The sequence below is a fragment of the Bactrocera tryoni genome, chromosome 2 (assembly GCF_016617805.1).
Source record: "Bactrocera tryoni isolate S06 chromosome 2, CSIRO_BtryS06_freeze2, whole genome shotgun sequence".
NCBI lineage: Eukaryota > Metazoa > Arthropoda > Insecta > Diptera > Tephritidae > Bactrocera > Bactrocera tryoni.
In genome coordinates this window covers 75,513,900-75,540,121 of record NC_052500.1, presented here as the reverse complement: position 1 = coordinate 75,540,121, position 26,222 = coordinate 75,513,900, and the positions used below count along the sequence as shown (strand labels likewise).

At 32.9% G+C, this 26,222-nt stretch overlaps 3 protein-coding genes across 3 annotated transcripts in view; 1 reads left to right on the top strand and 2 right to left on the bottom strand.

Annotated features, from left to right (window-relative positions):
* The window catches only part of LOC120768665, a 74,416-nt gene that overhangs the window by 27,956 nt on the left and 20,238 nt on the right, over positions 1-26,222 (top strand). The window lies entirely within an intron of this gene.
* Positions 12,306-12,883, bottom strand: LOC120768667. Its single transcript, XM_040095445.1, has 2 exons — positions 12,712-12,883; positions 12,306-12,646 (listed from the first exon to the last, which is right to left on the bottom strand). Exons 1-2 carry the CDS (start codon positions 12,881-12,883, stop codon positions 12,306-12,308), a joined length of 513 nt encoding a protein of 170 aa, XP_039951379.1.
* On the bottom strand, positions 14,862-15,532 carry LOC120768666. The gene is made up of 2 exons (XM_040095444.1): positions 15,360-15,532; positions 14,862-15,293 (listed from the first exon to the last, which is right to left on the bottom strand). Exons 1-2 carry the CDS (start codon positions 15,517-15,519, stop codon positions 14,953-14,955), a joined length of 501 nt encoding a protein of 166 aa, XP_039951378.1. The 5' UTR covers positions 15,520-15,532; the 3' UTR covers positions 14,862-14,952.

The following is a 26,222-nucleotide window of genomic DNA, read 5'->3' as shown; positions in this document are numbered from 1 at the left end:
GAATATTCTACAGCTATACTTATTTTAATTTTTATTACGTTTTTGAATTTTATTAAATTTTACTGATGAATAAGCTTTGTATTTTAATTGTTACAAAGATTTGTCATTGAGTTCTTCACATTAATAAAACTGGTGTAAAATCTCAGTTATACTACTTTAAAGAGTTACAGATGTACTCTTATATGCCGAAATCCAACTCGAAGACCGTGTTTTGTCTTCGCTCGAAGCTCGAGGAAATGGCGAATCGTGGATGACTATAATGATTGTAATGCAAATTAGTACTAAATAGGAGTGTCTTCGAAAAGAAGTTATTAAAAGTTGGTAGTCTAAGATTGGTTTTTGTATTTGATAAGGTCTACCGATCTAAGTGCAAGCGTAGACATGGTATATGGTGTACCAATATTTTTCCCCCTTTTTTAATTCTTTCATTTCATTTAGTCTTATTAGAAACATGGTATGCTTTAAATAATAAATAGTTTTCCCACACAAATTTATGCCACCTGAAATATACCAAAAGATACAATGAAATAGCGAGTCAACTATACGAATAACACATATTGCCAAAACTGTCCAATCAACCAAAAAATACAAACAAATGACACGCTGCAAACAAATTTCTGATGAGAGCAAAAAATAAAAAAAATAATAAGCGAAACAAACCGAAATGCTTCAAAACATATCCTGTCGCTGACGGCGAACATTTCCGTCTACACACGCAATCACATTCCCACTTCCTCTGCTGGGACAATGTTGGCTGACATGCCAACAGCAACAACAACTGCGCTCGTTGAGTGTTTCCTGCACTTTGATAATGCATCCTGCATCATCATTTTTCATTTGCGAAGCATTCAAATGTGAAAGCGAATGCGAATTGGAAAGCTAAAATGCATAACGAAATAACGAAATGGCGATAACTATTTGCGCTCAGTTTGAATACGCAAAGTTTTGAAATTATGACTAGCTGAATGGCAGTGCGAATGATTGAATGATTTCGGAGTTATTCGGTCGATTTGTGGTGTGATCAAATCAATCATTTTGATGGCATGTGAGTGAAGCAATGACTCTTATATTTGGATGTACAATTTCATTTCCAAAAAGAAGACAAGAAATAGTTGTCATATTTTCGAAGTTGTTCTGAGCAACTCTGCCAGCAGTCAAAAGTTTTGCTTGAGTCTGAAATAAAACAGTATTTATGTTTCTCATTCTGAGGCTCCCAATTTAGTTTACTTCCTAAAAAGTGAGTTCCGTTCTCTTTCTTTGTTAAAATTTGGTTCTCATTGTTTATGCTTATTGAATTGTTAACTGCTTCTGCTGTCATTTATCATATTACAAGAAATTTTGAATGGGAATAAGTACATTTTAGAAATGGTTTTACGCTCCGAGCCCTTAAAAAATAAAACTTTTAATTTCTGAACCCACCTGATTCCTATAGCTTTAGTCATGACCTCATATTAACTTCTTTCCTTTCATTCTGACTAGAAAGAATTGTCGTAGCTAAATAACGAAAGCTTGTTTTCCGGCTCATCGAAAAATTTGGTTCGATTAGATTTTTGTCCTCAAACTGAAAATAACTTACTTAAAACAACTTTTACAGAGATGATAAAAATCAGTTAAGTGTTGGCAAATGTGATAGATTTTGCTCTTAATAAATTCAAATAATTAATCAAGCAACTATTTATAATAAATGTGGTTTGCGTCTTTGCTAGGTGCTGTGGTTTTTAGGCAACTTTTATAATTATTTGATCGCAACAATAGTTTTTCTTACACCAACTCCACCAACCAAAACTCCTCGTCAGCACCAACTCCCATGGTAAGTGAAATTGAAAAATGTTGGGTCTGTGTCTTAGCTAAGTAAGTGTCTTAGCAAAGTAACGAAAGCTTGTTTTATGGCTCAGTGAAAAAGTGGATTCAATTAGCCTTTTGGACTATCTGAATACGTGAAATATGGTTGTATCTTCCCTAATAGCTCTAAGTTCACTTCTGGCTCTATATTTACACATTTATATTGTGCAATTTTGGATAATTACCTATTATGATTATAATCTGTTAGATATACGGGATCTTATGTTGTTTAAAGTTTTTATAGGGGTATTATTCAAAATACTATAAGTTGAGAAGAAAATCAATAAATTTGAACATTTTTGGGCTTAACATTTCCATCTTTTTCAAATACGAGTATATGGTCAACTGTAAATATCCCTAAAATTATTTAGTTTAATATTCCCATTTATTGTCGTTTGGTTGTAAAGTTTTTTACATACATTTAAGCCAGGTGGTAACTCTTTTCCGAAGTATTTTCGAATTGAAAACTTCTGAGTCAATTTTTCTCTCTCAGTTTCTCTTTGGTCCTTTTTTTTTAAATTTGTTTATTTTATACATTATTTGTTTGAAATGTTTAAAATATGTGGCAACCTTTATAAATTTAATGTCAGTTATAAAACGTTTAATGTTTTTGTTTAATAAATTATTGACCTAAAATTTCAAAATAGGTGGCAACTTTCTTCCGAAATATTTTCAACTTTAAGCCTTCTGAGATCTTTTGAGTATACATACTACCCATATTTTAAAGTTTTTATCCTATGCACTATCGGGTTTAAAAAATGCAAATAGGTGGCAACTTTCTCCATAAAAATTTCGTGTATGAACTTTCTTATTATTATTTTATTTTTATAGGTAATATTGTCATGTTAATTAAAATTTTAAAACAGGTGGCAACCCAATGCTTAAAATTTTTAACATAAGCCTTCTTTGAGCTATTTGGCTTAATTGTCTTTTTAAATATTTTCTACTTATCAAGTTTTTGATTTAAAATTTTGAAACAGGTGGCAACTTTCTTCATAACATTTTTTTAATAATTTTTTTACTTATCACTATTTTTTAAATATTTTGTACTAACCAAATTTCTAAATATTTTCTACTTATCAAGTTTTTATTTTAAATTTGGTAACAGGTGGAAATTTTCTTCGAAAAAGAAGAAAATCAATAAATTTTAAATTCCTTATTTAATGTTCGTGAAAAGTCTAATTTTCATATGTTAATTGATGAGTTTGTTTACGACCTGAATTTTACCATGAAAAAAAATTAACAACGAGCTTGCTAGAAATTTTCTGTTTTTAATAGAATCGTTGAAAATGTTGCCAAAGTGTTGTGGAGAGTTTAATTTGCCGTGAACACAAGTATTTCAGTTGCGGAAAACTTGTCTCATGCGAGTGTTCATCTCCCTCTGTCAATGACGATAACATTGAAAAAAGCATAGAGTTAGCAGAGAATCTTAGCACATTTTGAGTAATGTATTGGTTATTGCATTGGTTATTGTTTTGGTTAATGTTTAGGTTAATGTTTGCTAATGTTTCGGTTAATATTTTGGGTATGGAGCGTGTTTATGAAAAAGCCACCGAAGGCTCTCCAACCGATGTTTAGAAAAAAATTATGAAAATTTTGATAAAACTTTGGTGATAATAAAGATTTGTATTAAAATACTTGAGGATTGGTTCTTCGTCAGTACAGGTAAATTTATCCGATTGTGAAGAGATTTTATTTGATAGGATAGGACCTTGCTTTGGTATCATACGATAAGCACCATAAGCTCTGCGATAAGTTTCTGGTTGATAAGCCTTTGATTTAACATATCCACAGAGAAAATAATCTAGAGGTGTTCAATCTCATGATCTTGGCGGTCATTTGTCTGCGCCATTTCTCGGATTTAACGAGTCTTCAAAGTTTTAGTGAGCAACACGATATAGCACAGGAATTATTGAAAAGGTATAGCACAAACTTGCTTGCGATAAAAGTGAAAAAGTTCAGGAGAAATATTTTTTTATAAATTATTATGATCAGCAAGCAACACCGGTATTCTTGCTGAGGCTACCACGGCGTATACGCGACCAAAACTGTTATAGTCACAATTATTGACAAAAGACACATTTTTTTTTAAACATAAAAGTAGTTCTATAATTAATTGTACTTGCACTGAAATTAAATTAATCAAATTTACACACATTTACACTCACACACATACAACTAGTAGCTGCCATAAGTATTAATTAAGAAGTAACTGCAAGTTGCAAGAAAAAACAAGCGGCGGAAGTTGAAAAAGTTTGCTGGTCATTAGCAACTAAGGCGCTTTGTAACTGCAAATCAAACAAACGCACAGCAACAAAGCGAAAGGTAAGCAAAACTAGCGCTTCATCAGCGCACACTGCCATTACTGCTTAACTACTTTGCGTTGCATTTTTCTTTTGATGCACGTTCGCTCGGCTTGAAGACGTCACGTTGGCGCAAGTTTTCTAAAACTTTTCGTTTGTTGGCGCTCGCTTTAAACAGCGCGCGCTTTTTTCGTAAGTAATTTTCTCGAATTACCGTTGTTAGCAATGAGTTATCGGCGCGTGTGTTTGTGTATATATGTTTGATTGTGGGGCGTGGCAGCACGGGTAATGATTTAGCAAATTTACTTTAAAGTCATTGTTGTCTACGTAATTTTCATTGTACGCGCAACCTTTTGAAACTAGTTTCTCTTTTTTTGGTGTTTTTTTTTTTCAATTTCAAGCAAAAAAAAATTGTTTTTCTAGTTTTTTGTTTGGCTTTCTGCTCACCGCTTTGCTATGTTCATGCCGCCTTTCATTGTTTGCTGCGGCAACTCGATTTTCCCTTCGATAAATTGGCGCGCTACTTGCCATTCCTTGCAACGCGGCTGACAGCGCGGCATGTAGCGTGCGACGTGCCTTAATTTCGTGCGCTTTGCGTTCTGCCAGCATGTTGCAAGTGATTTGCTGCGCATCTTTTCGTCAGCGCACTCAAATTGTTTTTCGTTTACATTGTTTTTTCTCTTCTTTTTTGTTTCTTTTTCTTCTTTTTTTACTTTATTTTTTCTTTTCGTTGTTTTTGGGCTGCATTTTCCCGTTTCTATGCTCTCGATTTTCCTCGTTTACTCGTCAATGTCCTTAGCGCGCATTTTTGACTTCTTGGCTTGGTTGTCGGCGTATCCGTGTGGCACGTTGACGTGTTGCAACTTACAAGGTTGCCATTTGCAAAGTTTTCGCTCTTTTGCATTTCGCGCATTCTAATTTTGCAACTTTTTTCTCTTCTTGTTGTTTCTATTGCTGTGATAAGTTAGGTAAGGCGTGTGTCGACGCTGCTGGTTTTCGGCGCTTCACGTGTCAACGACAAAAATCAATTTCAGGCGCAGAATTTAAAACTTTCGCTTAAGTGGGTGCCACGTAGCCATGAACAAAGCTAGAAAAATCTAAAAACAGAAACAAAAAATGTAAAGATATTAGTATTTAGTATTTAGTATTTAGTAATTAGTAAAGATATTAGATATTGTAGTCTTTGTGTGCGTGTCACATATACATATTTAGGAAGTTTATGTTAAATCCTTGATTTTATATTTTTATGACGTATTTTGTGTACCTTTCATGCTTTCTGCAAAAGTTTTGTTGCTACTCGCAAATTCAGGCGCTTATGTTTACTTAGCTATGAATAGTATATAAGTAAAGAGAGAGCTATTGAGGTGGGCTTGTGGAAAGTAGAGAAAAGTGTTGAAGGTTCAAAGAGATTTGTCTGCAAGTTTTTGCAATAGAAAATATTTTTATTTATAGCTTGCGCGCTTTGGCCAAGGATTTTTCTCTATTTTTATATGCATTATGAAGTTGATTAACTCTTGAGTAGTCTGGTAATTTATTAAACCCTTAAATGTGTATGCTAAGATTGTTACGAAGTTGTAATACCCAAAAGAACACGTACGAGACCTTCGTTGGCATATATATAAGCGCGAGTTGAGTCAACTTAGTCATAACGTAAAATCACTTTACCTAAGTTTACAGGCGAAGGAAAAACGATATAATATCCGTACAAACCACTAATATTGAAACAAAAGTTGAGTTTCGGTTATAAAATGGTTATATGTTGGTTATAAATTTAATATATATTGGTTATATAAAGGTTATATATTGGTAATATATTGGTTATATCTGATAGAGGAAGCTGAAAATTGTATGATACACATACGCAATGTGATGTACGCAATACAAAACTCATTTTCGAATTCTTTGATGATACGTTATTCTGCATTTTAGGAGTCGATATATACATACCTACATACGTTTGCTATTTCCTCAATGTTTGAGATATCGAACTGAAATTTTGTACACGTTCTTTTCTCCCATAGAAATCATTTAATTGTTGAAGTAGTTGAGATGGGACCAGTGGAGCGTATAGCTGCCATACAAACTAAACGGTTATTATCAAATAGTTGTATGGATTTTTTTATTTGACGAGATATCTCAGGGAAATTCAATATGAATTTATACCCAAAATAAGAGCAATATTTTCGAATGAATTATTCAGAATACAATATCATACAGCTGCTATACAAACTGGTCGATAAAAAATAATTACTTATATGGAGAACTTTTTTAATTCATGAAATATCTCCAGGAAGCTTGGCTAGAACTATTATCAAAAGCAACGCTACAATCACCAAATTGCCAAAAGATCTGCACTGGCGAAGGCTATAATAGCTACGAAATCATTGAGATTTGTAAGAGTTTAGTATCTGAATGTGAATGCTTGGAGGGTAATAAACTTTTATAGAGTCAAGGAACTCATTTCTGCTGCAATAAATGCACAATTAATATTGGACTCGTAATACTTAGTAATGCCTAATTGCACATTTCGGATCACAGAAAACTACAATTGCTACTATTGGCGCTTCATTTACGTAGAAATGGACCTCAAATTGAAGAGTTTACTACTTGATAAAGTTGAGACAATCATTGCAATATCAATTGTTGAAAATCAACAAAATTTGTCAAGGTGCAAATAATAGGAAGATTATAAAATCTTTTAATTAAGCATCTATTTAACTACTTTTTTACATTGAACGTGGTTTGCAACTTTGCTAGGAGATTAAACAATTTTTCTATGATTCTCTGAAAATGATTTCACTACGCAAAATTTGAATGTTACCTTACCAATAGTTTTTTATACTTTAATTTAGAATTAACTAGACTTTAAGATTCTCTTGTTCAAACTGTCCGGAAAATTTAATTCAATATATCTATGTTTGGTATGTGTCTTAGCTAAGAGATGAAAGCTTTTGGTACGTGTCAGCTATAAGTTTGATCAGCACTTAAGCGTGTTTTAATATGTTGAAGTTTTGCCATTCTTAAATCAAACTTCCGCAAGCAAGGCAGAAAAATGAGTTTTATGGTGATTATTTCTAAAACTGTTTATATTTACTAAATTATACATATATAGACTTGTAGGTGTCTTATAAACTTTCCAGGCATTAACTTGAGCAGGCTCTCTAATTTCTATAACCGTACAGATTTTTAATGAAAGTGCGTACTGAGAGTCAAAGTCTTTCTGATAGTAGCTACTTTATAACGTTTTTTGAAGCAAAAATCGCGTCAAATTATTGTGATGAGTAAGCAAACTCGTCATTCCCTGTATGGCTGCCTTGGCGTATACGCAACCCATTTTTTTATAAAAATTTTTATTGATTAAATGGATTTTTTTGTTACTTGAACTTCTATTTAATCTAAATTAATCAAGCTAAAAGTAAAGTATTAAGGAGTAAACCCAGTGCAACAGTTTAAAAAGTTTCGACCTACACGCGATCTCTGACAGTGCTATAGAAAAGATTCTACTGTACTGATTCCGGCCTTCTGCGTGGATAAAACATAAAGAGGAAGAAGTTCTCTTGCAGAAGCTGTTTTCCTACTGTACAAAAACAGAAAAACATTGACAAAATGACGGCGTTTAAAAGTTGAAAATTTTCTCAAATTTTAGATGCTTTTGTAGTGTCGAATTATTTGACATTTGAATGAACTTTTTTTATTTATTTTTTTTTTCAAATCCACTCTTTTTAAAGATTTTTTCTTATTCCAACATTTTGTTTTGAAACAAGTGCAAGCTCTATTCACATTTTTTTCAAATTGCAATCCTATTTATCCATTTTTCTTATTTCAACCTTTTTTATCCTACATACATTTCTTGACTTAAATTTTCAATTAGGTAGCAATCTTCTTCAAAGATATTGGCAACTGCATTATCTGGGTTGATAAAAAATCTCATTTTGTATTTAATATTTTTTGCTTGTCAGGATTTTTACTTAAAATTTTAAAACAGCTGGCAACCTATTTTTGAAATATTTCAAAACTATAATTCTGCCGAAAGTATTTTACTTAAGTACCCATTTTATATTGTTTCTTTGATCTTCATATATTGCTGAACTTAAAAACTGCAAACAGGTGGCAGTGTTCATCAAAAAATGTTCAAATTTCAGCTTTCCTAACTACTTAGTTTTATATTTATATTTTCATTAATCATATTTAAGATTTTAATGTTTTATTTAGAAACAGGTGGCAACCTCTTTCACAAATATTTTTAGCTTCAAGCCTTTTGAAAGTTTGGTAGCAATATTGATACATTTTATCTTATATATTTTTTGGCTGAAAAATACAAGTACATACATATGTAGGTGGCAACCTTCATCATAAAAGTTTAACTTTCAAACCTTCCGAAAACTATTTAATTGGTTATGCTTATTTAATATTTGAATGTTAACAGGTTTTTTAAATAAAAATTTTAAAACAGATGGCAACTTTATTTTAAAATGTTTTCAACTTTAAGCCCTCTAAAACTTTTTTAGTTTAGTACCAATATTCAATAATAATACTCTTTTATCTTATAATTCTTAAACTTAGAAATTGCAAATAGGTGGCAACTTCATCATAAATAATAATTTACAAACCTACCAAAAACTACTTAGCTGGATATGCATATTTTATATTTGGATATATATTTTCAAAATTAAAATTTTAAAACAGGTGGCAACTTTATTTTGAAATGTTTTAAATTTTAAGCCCTTTGAAACTTTTTTAGTTTAGAACCAATACTCTATACTCATACTTATTATCACATATTTTATCGCATAAATTGCAAATAGGTGGCAATCTTTGTTTTTATTACAATCTATAAAAGCCGCATTTCAAAACAGGTGGTAACTTTGTTTCAAATATCTTCAACCTCTGATGGGATCATTTGTCTACGAGTAATCACTCAAGCAATAATGAAAAATTTTCTTTTGAGAAAAACGAAGTAACCGAACAACTAAAGAAGTTGATTGAACTGAGGGATTATGCTTTAGAAGGTTGTAACTCAAAAACTACATATTTAGAATATCGATGTAAAATATTATAATGTTATTTTTAATTTTAATGTTTATGGAAAACTCTATTTCAGTGCTAGAGTCTATGGATGCTTATTCATGTAAAACAGGATTTACATTTTTTTAAGCGTCTGTGTATATATATGCAACAATATAACATCTTTGAACAGATTAAACTATGTTGGAAGCGTTGGACTCGTAAAAATTCTATAAGCTGAACTGAAGATAACCACTATTAGAATCCTTTCTATACGTTATTTTACATGAATCAGCACGCTCAAACTAAACCACTAACTCAAATTTTTCTATAAATATGAAAAACAAATTCAATACCATAAGTTTTGTTATGCACAAAACGAAAATTGATAGCTTAGAGTTCAGCCGAAAAGTATGCCACAAAAAACACAGATAAAAAATACTTTTGAATGTGTGAATATTTGTCTTTACATGAAAGCCGCACGTTTGCTAGTGTCAGGTATTACGCGTCGTATGAGTAACGTGAAAGTAAACACACATTGTTTGCTTTTTTGCACTCCAAGCATCAATGAGCAACTTTGCCAAACAGTTTATAGAATGTTTCGTATGTGTGCGCGCGTGAATGCCGCCGCCTCAGAGTCAATGAAATAAAGAAGGTACAGATGAATAACAAAGTTGTGGCAGTGCTGCGTTCGGCGGCCACGCATAATGTGCCAATGCGTTTATTTATGTCTTTTTGCACCTCATATTTTATATAAAGTAATCTATGCTACACACTTTTTATTTTATTTTTATTTTTTAGTTGTTGCATAAGCTGAGTATGTTGAAATGTTTGTGGCTCATAAAAATGTGTTTATTTGCTAAGCATGTACTTGGCGAAATGCCACTTTACCGATTTCCTAATTTGTAGTGAACTTTTAAGCGTTTTTTATTTCACGACTTCAGCGCTGCTATAAAAATGTAATAAAAGCCGGTGTTTGTGTGCTTAATCAAAAGTTTTCGTCAATTTTACGATCGGCAGCTTAGGCAATGCTGTGTTCTTTTGGTCGGTTCTCGCGTGTGTGTGCGTCGAAGAAAGTTTGCGCGTAGCACTAAATGATTGACACGTCACTTCGGTGACCTTCACGAGTTTGTTAGGTGATTCAAATGGTTTTGTTATGTTTTTTTATGTGAAATTGAGACATTGGAAAATTTTGTGGAAGTTTGAGGATGTGAACTTGCTTTCACAATTTATGTTATTGATTGATTTTAATGCTTTAAAGTAATTCATACGTTTTTTATACGAAATTAAATTGAGAGATTTTAGCGTTGACATTTTTAGCTCTTCAATTGATTCATTTTATTTATTTGTTAGTCGCAACTATTTGAAATATTTTTTTCAAATAAAACTCGTTTTAAAAGTTTTATAATTCTAAGGTGTTTTTTTTAAACATTTGACAACTCTGTTCAAGAAATATTTTTAAATTTAAGTTTTTTATACTCTTTTCACTTATTCCAACATTGTCTAAAATTTTTTTCAAATAAAACTCTTTTAACAGTATTTTTATTCAAACGTTTTTTTAAACATGTGGCAACTCTGTTCAAGAAATATTTTCAAATTTTTGAGCTTAAAATTTCCAATAATGTAGCAATCTTTTTATTTTTAGAACGGAAAACTAGTACCATGGATATTCTATTTTATTGTCCGTAACTGTATATGTTCAACTGTAAATATTCTTAAAGTTAATTAGTGTAATATTCTTATTTAATATCTTTTGGTTGGCAAGTTTTTCACAACATTTTTACTTTCTTCCGAAATATTTCGAATTCAAAATTTCAGAAACCGTGTTTTTTTAAACTTATCTCTTTGGTACTCTTATTGCAAGATTTTTTATCTTATACATTATTTGTTTTAAATGTTTAAACTATGTGGCAACCTTCATCAATTTAATTTCAATTACAAATCTTTTAATTATTATTTATATGTATATCTAAGCAACATTTATTTTTTTTAATTAAAAAGTTTTTCACTTAAAATTGCAAAACAGGTGGCAACCTTTTTAGAAATATTTTCAACTTTAAGCCTTCTGAAACCTTTGAGCATACTACCCATATTTTTTCAATATTTTCACTTTGTGAAGTTTGCTCTTTAAATTTGAAAACGGGTGGCAACCTTCTTCGTAAATATACTTTCGTGTGTCTGTCAATTTAGTACTCATATTGAAATTATTTTTTACATTTTCAATTTCTCAGACTTAAAAATGCTAATAGGTGGCAACCTTATTCATAAAATGTTCAACATAAACGTTCTTAAAGCTTTTTGGTTTAATGGTCTTTTTTAATATTTTTTACTTATCAAGTTTTTTATTTAAAATTTTAAAATAGGTTGCAACTTTTTGCATAAAATTTGCAAGTATAAACCTTCTTAAAACTATGTACACATATACATATGTACATAGCTCGATTTTCATATTTCGCATAATAAAATTTTCTAATAAAAATTTGGAAAACAGGTGGCAACCCTCTCTCGAGATATACTCTATGTCTTCTCTCTTTCAGTTTAGTATTCATATTAAAATTATTTTTTATATTTTTAAATTTTCCGACTTAGGTGGCAACCTTCTTCACAAAATTTTCAACATAAGCCTTATTAAAACTATTGGGTTTGATGGTATTCTTTTAATAGTTTTTACTATTTTCTACTTAACAAATTTTTTCATTCAATTTATCAATGGTTTTACCTAAAGCTTACCAAATCGTCTGAATTTTATACCGAACAATCCGGTACAAAAAAATTTCCGGCTAGATTTATTTAAGAAATAAGGGGTTAGTTAACATAGGTATAGAGCGTCCAAAGTTTCTGCTAAAGCTAAGGACAATTATTGGATATGATCATGGAGCCCGTTCTAGTAAGAGCTGCTTTCAGGTGTGCCCTTGCATTTAAAGTTGATCCCAATTTTCAAGAGGGGGTTTTGAAATGTTACACCTTTAATCTCGAAACATTATAGCCACCAGAGAGACATGCGTTTATTAAAAAGCGTTTGAAAATGCTTCAAGCGTTCTTAAGTATCGTACTACCCTATTTAATCCTAGCCTCTCCATGTTGTCTGAAAATTGTCAATATTTTTCCAGCAATTTTACAATATTTACAAATAAAGTAATGGATCATTCTCGCATTCTACCAAAGCTTATGCGCCTTCATATACTCCTCTATATATGGCGGAAATTCCACTGTTGAATTATAAAATTTTATGCAAACATTTTCTTCATAAAATACAGTTTCATTCTCCACAACAATACTGCCTTCAAAACACCATTCAGCCGTACCGTTATTATTAGGAGTTACGGTGAATGTTGTGCTTTTAAAACAAATTTCAGCAACATTACAAACAGCAACACAATATTCCGTCTCATCAAGCTGCTTTACGGGCTCATAGGCAATGAGATCCATTTTGCCGCCGCTGTCAAGATAAAGCTTGTAATGCAACTTCTTGCCCTTCTTTATGCCACAGGCGTAAACTTTGTGGGGAAGAAAGAAGAAGAGATTAAGGAGTATACAGTAAAAATATTTTATATCAACTTACGCACATAATCCACGGATCTCATCATTTTACTAAAATCGATGGAGCAGCATTTCTCCACCATGCAGTGCCATGCGTGTTCTTTCTTGGACTCGATTAGTAATACGAAGCTTAGACTAAGAACCAGCGAGTTTAATATAAAAAAGCGGAAGTGTTTAGAGCGGCATAATAACATTTCTAAGATGTTCAAGTGAGGAAGTAACATAAATAAATAATACGCATTGCTTGTGGCGTGTAAAATACCAATGAAAAAGCTTGCAAAAAAGCATGACAATTCAAATTAGTGGCAACTTTGTTCCGGCACTTAAAATTTAATATAAAAAATATTGAATATTTAAAATGCTTACATCTACATATGTATATATCTATTTTTAGTTGAGGGTGTGATGTTTGATTTCATCTCTTAATAAAACGGTATGTAATAAGGTCTGCCGAAATGTCAAAAATGTGAAATTTTGTCAGTAACTTAATCTCACTTTCCAGAAAACTATCAAAATATCATATGTATATCTTAAGATTTTATAGATCGATGCTTCAGAATTTCGACACGAAAATTGGATAATAAAATTGTGCTTTCAAATACATTTAGATTAGGTTAGGTTAATCTGGAAAGATAATATGCCGCGCATACATCAATTTGGTCCTTTGCGATACCAGACGGAGTTTAGTTGCTATCCCCAAAAGGAGTAGTTAGGATGCCTGCGCTTGATGCGAACAAACTCTGCAGCCTCAATATCGATACCTCTTCCAGTGTATCATACCGTGGGGACTCCATATTCTTCTGTAGTCTTCTCGACCACCACCACCGCCACCAGACAGTGACCAGTAGTATTTTGATAATTTTCTGCAGTCTCTTCTATCAAGTGCCAATAGGAATTTTGTGTACTTCCGATCTACCGTGTTACTCACGACTTTTCCAGACTTACAGCCGGGTAGCGCGTTTCATCGGGTTTTGATTTTCATTGCCATGCTTCTGTCAAGATCGTGATATATGCACTATATGGGTTTAAAAATGAAAAGAATTACTTGCGTTATAATATGTTCAGGGGAGCTCAAATCTCGATGACAGATTTTTCAACTTCAAAAGCCGATATGTCTGCTTGATCGCCGAGTCAACTCTTGCGTAATCTCATATGTGCTTTCAGGACTTTTTCACATGCATAATATGAGTTCACAATGGGAATATTGAACACAACTTTATATAAAGCTGTTGAGAATAACAAATGTGTACATAAGCGAACGAAGTAATAAAAAATTTGACCAATTTATTAATATTTGCTTACACATTGCATATTTTTTCGTCTTTATCGACATTTTGCTCTGTGCTTCGGCTAAGAACGTAGTGAATCGTTGAGCAAATGAGGCAAAAAAAAATTGTTGGCGCTCAAAGAAACCCTTTTCAAGAAGAAATTGGTACATTTTGGTAGCAAAACTTAACTAAAAGTTAAAACAATTAAAAAGAGATTGTCTGGGAGAAATTGAGATATAGTAAGATTACATATATATGTACAATAGGGTGAGCCAAGCCTAAGAATTTCAAATGAAGAAAATTTTGCGACTGATGTCATGAAATGATAACCAATATATACCTAGATGAATCTGCGAAGAATCTTAGAGAAGTCGCTGATCTTTAATAGTATTGAAAGAGATTTGCTGGTAGAAAATCCCTTTCGAAAATTTTTTTCCAACATTTAGAGCTTCCGTAGTACTTATCGATCCACAACAAACCATGACAGTTTCAGTTCTTTATGCGGCTGCTACAAAAAACCATAATTTCTGAAATTAATATGAAACTTTTACACAATGAAAATTGTGGAAAGAAATTGGGTATAGAAAATTATAGAGAAAAAAAGAAGATGGCGAGTGAGAAGAAGCGATAGCAGAAAAGAAAGAGAAAGCTTTGAAAAGGAAAGTTTAGAGTAATTGACAGCACAATATAATATTTGTGATTCTTCTCTTCCAAAAGGCGAGAGCAGACGATAGCAAAAAAGAGCGAGAAAACTTTGATATAGAGATAGTTATAGAGATAGTGGAAAAGAGTAAGAGAGCGCAATATAATAGATGTGATTCCTGTTTAAAGACATCCGTTCCAATATAAAGCAGAAATAACTTTTCGTTTAATTTTGATATTTTATTGTTTAAAATTACACCTTTGCTGCGAAAAAAATATCTTATGCAAAGACTTTTACAAATCATATATGTACTCTCCGCAACGTTCAAAATATCTACTGTACTGGCCACATTTTACCAAATATTTGAACTTGAAAGGAAAGTCACCACGTTACTTGGTATATCAACGACATCTTCGTGGAAAGTCAAACAAATATTTTCTTCTTTATATATAGTGTCGTTATTCACATCAACATTTCCTTGGAAACACCACTCGGCGGAACCGCCCATATCCTCGGACACCTTGAATGTGTTTGATTTTATGCAAACCAAGATTTTCTCGCAAATTTCACCACAGTATTGTGTTTCGTCCAACGCCTGATATGGATGATAGGCAATGTAGTCCATCTCTTCGCCGGTGTCCAAAAACAAACTATACGTCCACTCATTATCCACCTTTTCACCACACGCATACACTGCGTTTACAAAAATAAAATAATAGAAAAATGTTTTTTTTTTTGTAGTTTAGTTACCGTACTTACATAAGAAATCCACCGTTACCACCATTTTGCTAAAGTCAATAGAGCAACATCGGGGCTCTAAGCAATTCCAAGCGTCCTCTTGCCCACCTTCACATATAATTATATAAAGTGCGAAAACTAATGCGCAAATCTTGGCGAGTAGACGACTAGTGACGAACATTTTCTTCAATGCATGAATTCGAAAAGGCGAATAATGGCAAGAAATCGCCAATTTAAAGATTTTATACCGTAGAATTTGGCATAATAATATTAATGGGTCATGCCTGAAGCATATTTGGTTCCATTAAATTGCTTATATTTTTATGAAAGGTAATTTTATTGATATGGTTAGTAAATTTAGGGAACGTATGCGGGTGATTAAAGTTCATGACATTCGCCTAATGAATCGTGGGTTCGAAGTCGCGCTGAACAAAAGTACGGCAGAAAATTTTTCCACAATGGAGACCTTTGGATAAGCGCCGTCTAATTTTAAACATATAAGTGGATTTCGAATAGTAAAATTTTAGTTTGTGTCTGTATTAACAGCGATGGAAGCCTAGTAGGATATGAAGCTCGGCCTAAAATGTATACATACGTGTATGATTAATTTTTGTAAACTTACGTATACTTCGAAATTACAGCGAAAGCTCTTTTAAACTGACGCTCTATTAAGCGGACATCTCCATTAACCATGCATATTGGCCATTGCTGCTTATTAAGGAAAATCTAATAAGCGGACACTATATTAAAGATAAAGATATATATAGACAAGCTAGTCCTGCCACTGTCCACTTAATTGGATTAATTGATCTCCAATTGATAATGGGTTGTCAAAAAAGTCTTGCGGTATTTTTATTGAATTTGTTTTTTTTATTATTGAAATTGAAATGAATTTTTGATGACTCATGCCCAGCTCTTGACCGACGCTACGGCTGCTACTATGCCGGTCACTTTCGACCAATTCAGCGATTTTATCGCAATTTTCGACGACAGGCCTTCCGGAGCGTGGCGCATCTTCGACCACCTCTACACTAGAACGAAAACGTTGAAACCATCGTTGTGCGGTGGAAATGGAAACTGTATCGGGTCCATAAACTGCACAAATTTTATTGGCGGCTTGATATGCATTTTTGCCTTTATCGTAGTAGTACTGTAAAATATATATTTTCTCTTTATTTTGCTCCATGTTTGCGACGCTATAACTCACGAGCGACTTAAAAGAAACGACAATCAGTCAAACACGTGCTAGCGCGTGAAATGAGCTTTCCAAAAAGGTATAGCATGACCCGATGCGACGAATAAAACTAGAACTACGCGCTTTCAGCGCCAACTAGCGAAAATACCGCAACACTTTTTTGACAAACTATTATTATCAGCAGACAATTTTTCTATCATAAGTCGGCATATTATCTACAACCAAAGTCCAGGCGAGCTTTTATTCACGTTGAGTGGACCCCAAACAGCAAAAGGAGTTTAACTTGTTTTCAATTGGAGTTATAACTTCGTCATTGGCGAAGAAACTCACTTAGCAGTCTCAATATATTTATATGCGGCCAGACTCATTTTAACCTGCTCTATTGAATTAAATGAAGTCTACTTTCTTTGAAATCTTATAACCACCTTTTTTTTGAAAAAGCGGCACAAAACATTTCTAACGAATGTTTCGGCGTTGATACTCCTTGGCTGGATAAAACTCCGGGTTCGTTCTGGTTACTTATAACCGACTGTCGTATGTAGGCGAGTTATAAAATCGTCATAAGATTCGTTCATTTCGCTAAGATCTAATGTAGTTGGCTGAAGTCATTACGACAATATTCCATTGAACCTGTACTATTCAATGAAATAGAGAACAATTTCTGCGGTCCAGTTGCCTGATCAAGTCGTATGCCATAAAAAGACTTTCAATATTGATTTCTAAAGCTTGAAGAGTGTCTGAGTGACTTAAACTAAACGCTCAAGAAGTAGTCTGAAGGTGTTAAATCACAATTACTTGGAGGTCATTCACTGTTACAATTTCTTCAAATAATCGAATCTCTGAACTTTTCCCGTAATAATTCGATTGTGTCACGTGCTGTGTGGCATTCAACCCCGTCCTTTTGGTAGGTGATGTTTTCAAGATAAATTTTTTATAATTGCGGCCATAAAAAGTTGGTTATCAGCGATCTATACTGCACTCCGGTGTCATCAGCTTAATTTCGAAAGAAGTATGGACCGATGATTCCCCCAGACCGACAACCAAACCATATTGTCAATTTAGGTGACTGTAATGATTGTTCACGAATTATTTGTGGGTTTTCTTCGCACCAGAAGCGACAGTTTATTTTATTTACCGCACCATTCAGATGAAAACTAGCTTCATCGGAGAGGATGATTTTCTTAAAAAATCGTTATCGTTTTCAAGTTGTTCGAAGGAAAAATTGGCAAATTCGTTTACGGTGGTTCAAAGGCATAAGTTCTTGAGTGGGAACAATTATGTGAATACAATTACATATATGTAAGAATACAAGCCCAAATTCTTTTTATGGTTTATTGTTATGGTTTGAGACAGTCCCAATTCTTAAAAGTCTTGTAATCGACAAATTGCGGTCTTCAGCAATACTGGCCGGAACGGCGGCAATATTTTCCTTACTTCGAGCCGTTCTTTGTCTTGGCGAAAGAGGTCGAAACGACACTTAAAAATCATATTATTGCTATACGAAAACTCCTTACAAGTTGTTTTGGAATTTTCTTTCAAATACAGGAAATTTGCTTTTATAATACCATAAAGGATATTGTGCGAATGCATGTATACATTTTAATATTCCTTTTCATAGTTGAGTAAATGCTATTTGCATATTTATACATAGTTTTCTGTATATGTATGTATGTGTATATAGCATATAAGAATAAAGAAGCCTCTGCATTTTTCTATAACAAAGACTGCTTATAGTCAAACGCTGCATAATATGTAAGCCGCGGTGCTTGCTGCTCGGAGAGAAAGCTGCTGTGTAGGCGACTGGCATGTTGTGCAACAGTATGCGCATTCATATTTTTATACAATTAAATACATACATTTTTATCTTGTGTATTAACTTTTTTTCATCACACACACACACTCAAACATAGAGAATAATAAAAGTAGTTACTCTTTCTATGGCTTTATTTCATTTCGTTTTCTTCATTTAAACGCTATTGTATGTATGTGTGGATTTGTGTGTACGCGTTGCACTTCGGCTTTGTGCAACGAAGTTGGATAATTGGCTGTTTGACTGAAGTGGAAGCAACAGTGGCAAGGCTTTTACCGACATACACTATAGTGAAATGAAGATGTTGTGTCTATCTTGTAGGAAAATTTAACATAAGAAATATGATTTTTTTTAATAATGGGTTGTCAAAGTACTGCGGTATTTTTATTGAATTTTTTTTTATTGAAATTTAAATGAATTTTTGATGACTCTTGTCCGATGCTATGGCTGCTACTATGCCGGTCTCTTTCGACCAATTCAGCGATTTTATCGCAATTTTCGACGACAGGCCTTCCGGAGCGTGGCGCATCTTCGACCACCTCTACACCAGAACGAAAACGTTTAAACCATCGTTGTGCGGTGGAAATGGAAACTGTATCGGGTCCATAAACTGCACAAATTTTATTGGCGGCTTGAGATGCATTTTTGCCTTTATCGTAGTACGAGTAGTACTGCAAAATATGCCGTATTTTCTCTTTATTTTGCTCCATGTTTGCGACGCTATAACTCACGAACGACTTAAAAGAAACGACAATCAATCAAACACCTGTTAGCGCGTGAAATGAGCTTTCCAAAAAGGTATAGCACGACCCGATACGACGAATAAAACTAGAACTACGCGCTTTCAGCGCCAACTAGCGAAAATACCGCAACACTTTTTTGACAACCTATACTAAAAAATTTTAAATGCAAAAAAAAATTCCTAGATTATTATTATTTCTTTTATACTCGTGAAAAATTTTTCTGGATTGGTGTTACTTTTTTTATTCCTGAGAAGATTGCGGTACATATGGCAATTAGTGTGGGCTTGTCAGCTGTTTATTTCTTCTTCTTCTTCTTAATTGGCGTAGACACCGCTAACGCGATTATAGTCGAGTTAACAACAGCGCGCTAGTCGTTTCTTCTTTTCGCTAAGTGGCGCCAGTTGGATATTCCAAGCGAAGCCAGGTCCTTCTCTACTTGGTCCTTCCAACGGAGTGGAAGTCTTCCTCTTCCTCTGCTTCCCCTGGCGGGTACTGCGTTGAATACTTTCAGAGCTGGAGTGTGTTCGTCCATTCGGACAACATGACCTAGCCAGCGTAGCCGCTGTCTTTTAATTCGCTGCACTATGTCAATGTCGTCGTATATCTCGTACAGCTCATCGTTCCATCGAATGCGATATTCGCCGTGGCTAACGCGCATAGGACCATAAATCTTTCGCAGAACTTTTCTCTCGAAAACTCGCAACGTCGACTCATCAGTTGTTGACATCGTCCAAGCCTCTGCACCATATAGCAGGACGGGAATTATGAGTGGCTTATAGAGTTTTTTTTTGTTTGTCGAGAGAGGACTTTGCTTCTCAATTGCCTACTCAGTCCGAAGTAGCACCTGTTGGCAAGATTTATCCTGCGTTGGATTTCTAGGCTGACATTATTTACGAGACTATTTTTACCAAGAAAAATATTTGAAGAACGAGCATTCTTAAAATTGTGTGCTTCTCATGGAATTACCTCAGCGGATAGTCTCAACATTTCTTATTAATCGGTTAAACACATTTTGGTTAAAGTTTCGGGTATGAATCTTGTCTATGCTATTCTCGCTCCTAAAGACTTGAAATTTTATGTTTTTAATAAATTCGTGGTCACGAAATTCTCGTATATGCTGAAGAAATGTTTTAGGGTGTATACTTTATCACAGAGACAAATAGGTGAGTGACACAAAGCATATAATAAAGGTTGTGAAGCTATCGAAAATTTGAATCGTCTATCCAGCTCTGGTAATGGAAATAATCGAGTTGGCACCAGATAAATAGTATAGAATCTTAAAATTTCTTATACATTGACTCAACAAATTTTGGTTAAAGTTTCGGGTATGAATCGTGCTAATGCTCTAATATCTCATCATGATCTCATTTTCGCGCAAATGCTAGACTTTCTTATCACCATCTCATTTTCCTAAAAAAATTGCACTTACAACCCCCTCAAATTTTTCCTCCCAGGCTGCTAGCGCTTTGAAGCCTCTCTACTGTACGGGTAGTGCAAATCAAAAATACCAGCTGTACTCACAATTCTCTGTTGCAGTTATTGAAATTCTAAGAGTACCATATAACTGTATTATTTTGTTGCAAGTGTGCGAATTGCTCACTAATTCAGTGCGTAAATATCGAACCAGCGCGATAACATATTTAGAACCTTGAAAGAAGGCAGCCTTAAAGAGTTTGTAAGAATTTCTAAGTTGATAAAGTTCTGTAGCCTTAAAAAGGGTATTTATTCAACGACGACATATTATAGCATAGATATGCAGTATGTACATACAGTTGACAGATTTTCGCTTTCTTCGCCACGCCATTTTAAGCAGCTCACTTGCCAGCTGGCGACTTGTAATAATGTGTCATGCTTAATTTAAAGCTTGATTGTTCGTAATTAAGTGGTTTTGTTGTTGCTGTTGTTCGTAATAACTGCATTAAACATGTCTTGAACAGGTTTGAGGAGAGCCGCTGAAATGAAGTACAGCTTTCGGGGGGTTTCATATTATATATACCTATACATATATACGGTTCGCTTCGGTAATGGCGCACACTTTGCGATTGAACAGGGTGATTCATGGTTATGGAAAAAAAACTTTTCTCATATACATTATTTCAGTGTTCAAGCAAGTTCTTTCAGTGTTAAAGCAATTTCTTAAAGCCAAAGAGAAATTTGGTATTTTTATGTGAAATAATTAGTACAATTTCTCAAACCGAAAAAAATTATAATTTTTAAATGTTTGTAATTTAGCGTTGCCACATGTTAGAAACAAAAATTTAATTATACAAAATTATTCTAATTTGAGTTTAAAATTAGAATTGACAGTTTTAACAGCATCATAAAAAATCAATTATTTCCACTTTAATGTAGGGTTGCCAACTATTAATTTAATTATTTTAGATATTTTAAGGTATTGTCAGAGATTTATTAAAGAAATCTAGAAAGCAAATTGTAAGAAATATAATGTATAAAGAAAAATTATGAATTGTGATATTTATGCCTTGAGTTGTAGTTGCCACTCAGCTAAATTTTTTTAATTAAAAAAAATTAAATTGAAGTAGTTTACACAATATTGCGTATATTTCTTTTTCTTAATTTTAAGGAGCAGTGACATATTTTGCGCTGGCGTTGCCACTCAGTTATAAATTTTTCATAAAAAATATATTTTACTAAATATTGCGAATATTCTTTGTTTTTTAATTTTAAGGAGCAGCGACGTTTTTTTGCGCTAGAGTTACCACTCTGTTATAAATTTATAAATTTTTAATTTAAAATATTTTTATATAAATTTTTAATGTAAAATGGACTTGTACTACGAAATTAGTTGAATTTGTGCAGGGGTTGCTACTCGGTTAAAGTTTTTGTATATAATGTTTAATTATTTTACAAAATAATATGATTTTTTTATTATAGGAAGCAGTTTATACAAAGACATACCTTACGATAGGGTTGCCAGCCTGTTCTATTTTTTTTTTGAACTGTGAATATTATTAAAAATTAACTTAAAGTTTGTTTTATGAAAATAGGAAACAGCTTTAACAATGATATATTATGTGCTGACGTTGCCATACAGTTATAATTTTTTACAGTGTTTTTTTGTAAAGTTGAATTATATTACAAAATACTATGAATTTTGTTTTAAAATTATAGGGAACAAATTTAACTACGCAATACCTTGCGATAGTGTTGCCATCCTGTTTTAATTTTTTTAAGTAAAAGTGAATGATATTAAAAATTAATCTCAATTTTGCTTTAAAAATATAACATGCAGTTTTAACAATAACATATTTTGCGCCGGTATTACCACCCTGCTCTGATTTTATTATATAAAAGTGAATTATATTAAAAAAATGACGTTATTTCTGCAGCTGGGCTTGAACTATATTGCAAAGTAATAAGAACTTTGTTTTGAATTATAAGAAGAAGCCTTAAGAACGACATATTTTGCGTTGGTGTTGCCACTTTATTATATTTTCTTTATATAAAAGTGAGCTTTATTACAAAATAAATAGAAATCAGTTTTAAAAATATAGGAAACACCTTTTATAACGGCATACTATGAGCTAGAGTTGCAACTTTATTTTATTTTTGAAACAAAAGTGCATTATATTAAAAAATTAAATTTTTTAGGATTGCCACTCTGTTCTAATTTTTGTGTGCAAAATTGAATGATATTGAAAAATAATTTCAGGTTTGTTTTAAAAATATAAGAAAAAGCTTTAACAACAACATACTATGTGATGGTGTTGCCACTTGGTTTTAATTTTTTTATGTAAAAGTAAATTATATTAAAAAAATTATTCAAATTTTGTTGTTAAATGAAAAGAAGCAGTTTTAAGAACGACTTACTCTGGTAAGGTTTGCCACTTAGTTATAATTTTTTTTAATAAGAAGAATCAGACCGATGTTTAATTATTATTTCTACTTTCAAAATATGTATAAGAATTAGCTTTAACAACGATATACTGTGTGTTGGGGTTGCCATTTAGTTTTAATTTTTTATATACAAGTGTATTATATTAAACAATTAATTTAATTTTGTTCCAAATTTGTTATTAAAAAATAGTCCGATAATTAATTATTATTTTTATATTTTTACGCAAATTTGAACTTATTACCTATATAAAATTCAAATACTCATTATTCTCAAACTCTACTTTATTCCGTTATTAAAAACAGCACATCGTTTGCTCAGCATAATTTTAAACCAATAAATTTTAACGTGTTTTTAATTAAGATCTGCAAAAGAAAGAGCCACATAATAAAAATTGGAAAACAGTGTTAGCGAGTTAAGGAGAAATGCCAATTAAACTTAACAAAAAAGGCAAAGAACACACGCGCAAGAAGAAGAAAAATGTTTGCGAAAGAAATAAAGTATATCCAAAGAACAAACACAAAGCGAAAGCAAACTCGAGTTTTGACTGCCAAAAAAAGGCATGAAAATCCGCTTGTCGACGGTATAAATAAAACCGAAATATTAATGCGCGTGTACATATGTATGTATGTGTATGCATGTTTGTATGTATATTTGAATGTTGGTATATATATGTATATATATGAGGGTCTGTAGATATTTATGCATGCATATTTAACAACATTAAAAAGCTCGGTATTAAGGCGTTGAAGCAGCGAAACAAAAACAGCAAGTTTTTGTCGACAACAGCGCCTGACGGTATGCAAGAGATGTCAGCTCACAAATTTATGCTACTCAAAGCTCAAGCTCACTTCGCTCATACTCGTATAAGTAAATATGAGTGAGTGGAGTAAAAAGAGCATTATTGTTGTTGCTACTTTTCGCTTCTTTGTTTTACTTGGAAATTTTCGTAAATGAAGAAGTTTTCAGCGCACGCATTGAAGGCGTTCAAGTGGCCTTTTTTAAATAAGTAATTAAATGTTTTTCATAATCTTATTTTTAAACTTACTTTGGGCTGCGCGCTGCTGGAAAATTGATATGCTTTCGCATTGTTGCGCTTTTAAAACGCCTATAACTGTGTACATTTGTATGCATATGTGTGTGTGCGTTAATTCATTTCGGCTAATTAGCCATGTTGGTAATGTATGCCAACGCTTGCATGACAACCGATTTTTTTTGTAGATTTTACAACCATACATTTATATATGTACATATGTATGTATGTATGTATATGTATATACACATGTAATAGGGTGAGCCCAAAAGCAAGCAAAAAAATGTCCCAAAAATATACCTCAGGGGAAATTTTTTTTTAATTAAGAAAGTTTGATTAATTTTACCATATTGAAAATCAATATTTGTAAAATTTCCCAAAAAACATGCCTCAAGGGAAATTTTATTTTAATAATTTTCAATAATAAAAAATTAAATACCATAACTGAAAGGGATATTTGTAGAAATTTAAATTTCCCAAAAAATATACCGGAGGGAAATTTTTTTAAATTAAAAATTATACATATAAAAACTTAGAAAAGTGAAAAAATGTAAAGGCAATGATATTGTTGTCTTATTTTATATTTTTACCCACAAATTCGTAAAGTTATTGCAGTTTTTGGCTCACCTTAATGTGTATATACATACTACATACATATGTACATATAAGTAAAGGCAGTTAATGCAATTACTTGTGTCAGCAACTTTTTTAAAATTTTCCGTAAACATTTCAGCCGCTTCTTTAAAATTATATAACAATATTTATGTATGTATATACGACTTCATATTTACATGAGGCCATATAACTGTCGCCAAGGTTGACTTGTGTGCGTTTAAGGCTTTTTATCATCTTTACTTTTGTATTTAATTCTTTGCTACACTGTTTTGTGCACCCACATTTCCTGTTTTCCGCAACATAACGCAAATTTAATAAATAACTACTTGTTAGCACACATTTGCAGAGTACAATTTATGTATGTATGTAGGTGTAATATGTATACATATGTACATATGTATCGATGTATATGTAGCTGTAATATATGTATAACCGCGTAAATACGTTTTTAATGTGCCGCATAACCGCGTGGGCTAACGAGAAAACAATAATAATAAGCGTGCGCCACAGCTGAGAGTACATACCACTCGTACATATGGTAGTCGCTACATACAATACATCACTCATACGCAGTGGCGCTCGTTGAAATTAACTTCGCATCATTAACTTATGTATATGCATTTAGATTTTAAAGGGTGACGTTGTTTAGCTGATATGGGGTGCATAAAAGTATGAGCAATGGAGGCAGTGCTGAAATTTTAAATCCTAAGCAAGATACATTTTATGCCAAAAGGGGTGTGGGGCTTTGATATGACGGTTGCAAGCCCATGAGATTAATTTGCTTATGGTAAAAAGACGTGCCGAAACATTTTGGCGAAAGTTTAAGTACTTAGAAGTCTTTAAGAAGAAGAATATCTAATTTTTAATTTGAAAAAGTTGCCACTCAGTTATAAAAGAACTATTAAATGTAATTTGTAAAAATGTGGATGCGCTTAATTTTTAAATGTCTGCGGTAAAATCCGGTCTAGTAATTCATGAGATATGGTTTTGGTCCACTAAATCTGGGCGAGAAGCCAATGCATTTTCGAATTTTAGAAAAATTTGCACTAGGGTGCAGCTTGGTCTTCTGAAATTTTTTCCGTAAAATTTAGTGTTTCTGACGTTTTTTGTTAGTCGGTTAACGCACTTTTAGTGATTTTCAACATAACCTTTGTATGGGAGGTGGGCGTGGTTATTATCCGATTTCTTCCATTTTTTAACTGTATATGGAAACGCCTGAAGGAAATGACTCCATAGAGTTTGGTTGACATAGCTATAGTAGTTTCCGAGATATGTACAAAAAACTTAGTAGGGGGCGGGGCCACGCCCACTTTTCCAAAAAATTACGTCCAAATATGCCTCTCCCTAATGCGATCCTTTGTGCCAAATTTCACTTTAATATCTTTAATTATGGCTTAGTTATGACACTTTATAGGTTTTCGGTTTCCGCCATTTTGTGGGCGTGGCAGTGGGCCGATTTTGCCCATCTTCGAACTTAACCTTCTTATGGAGCCAAGGTTAATACGTTTTGTACCAAGTTTCATCATGATATCTCAATTTTTACTCAAGTTACAGCTTGCACGGACGGACGGACGGACAGACGGACGGACGGACAGACAGACATCCGGATTTCGACTCTACTCGTCACCCTGA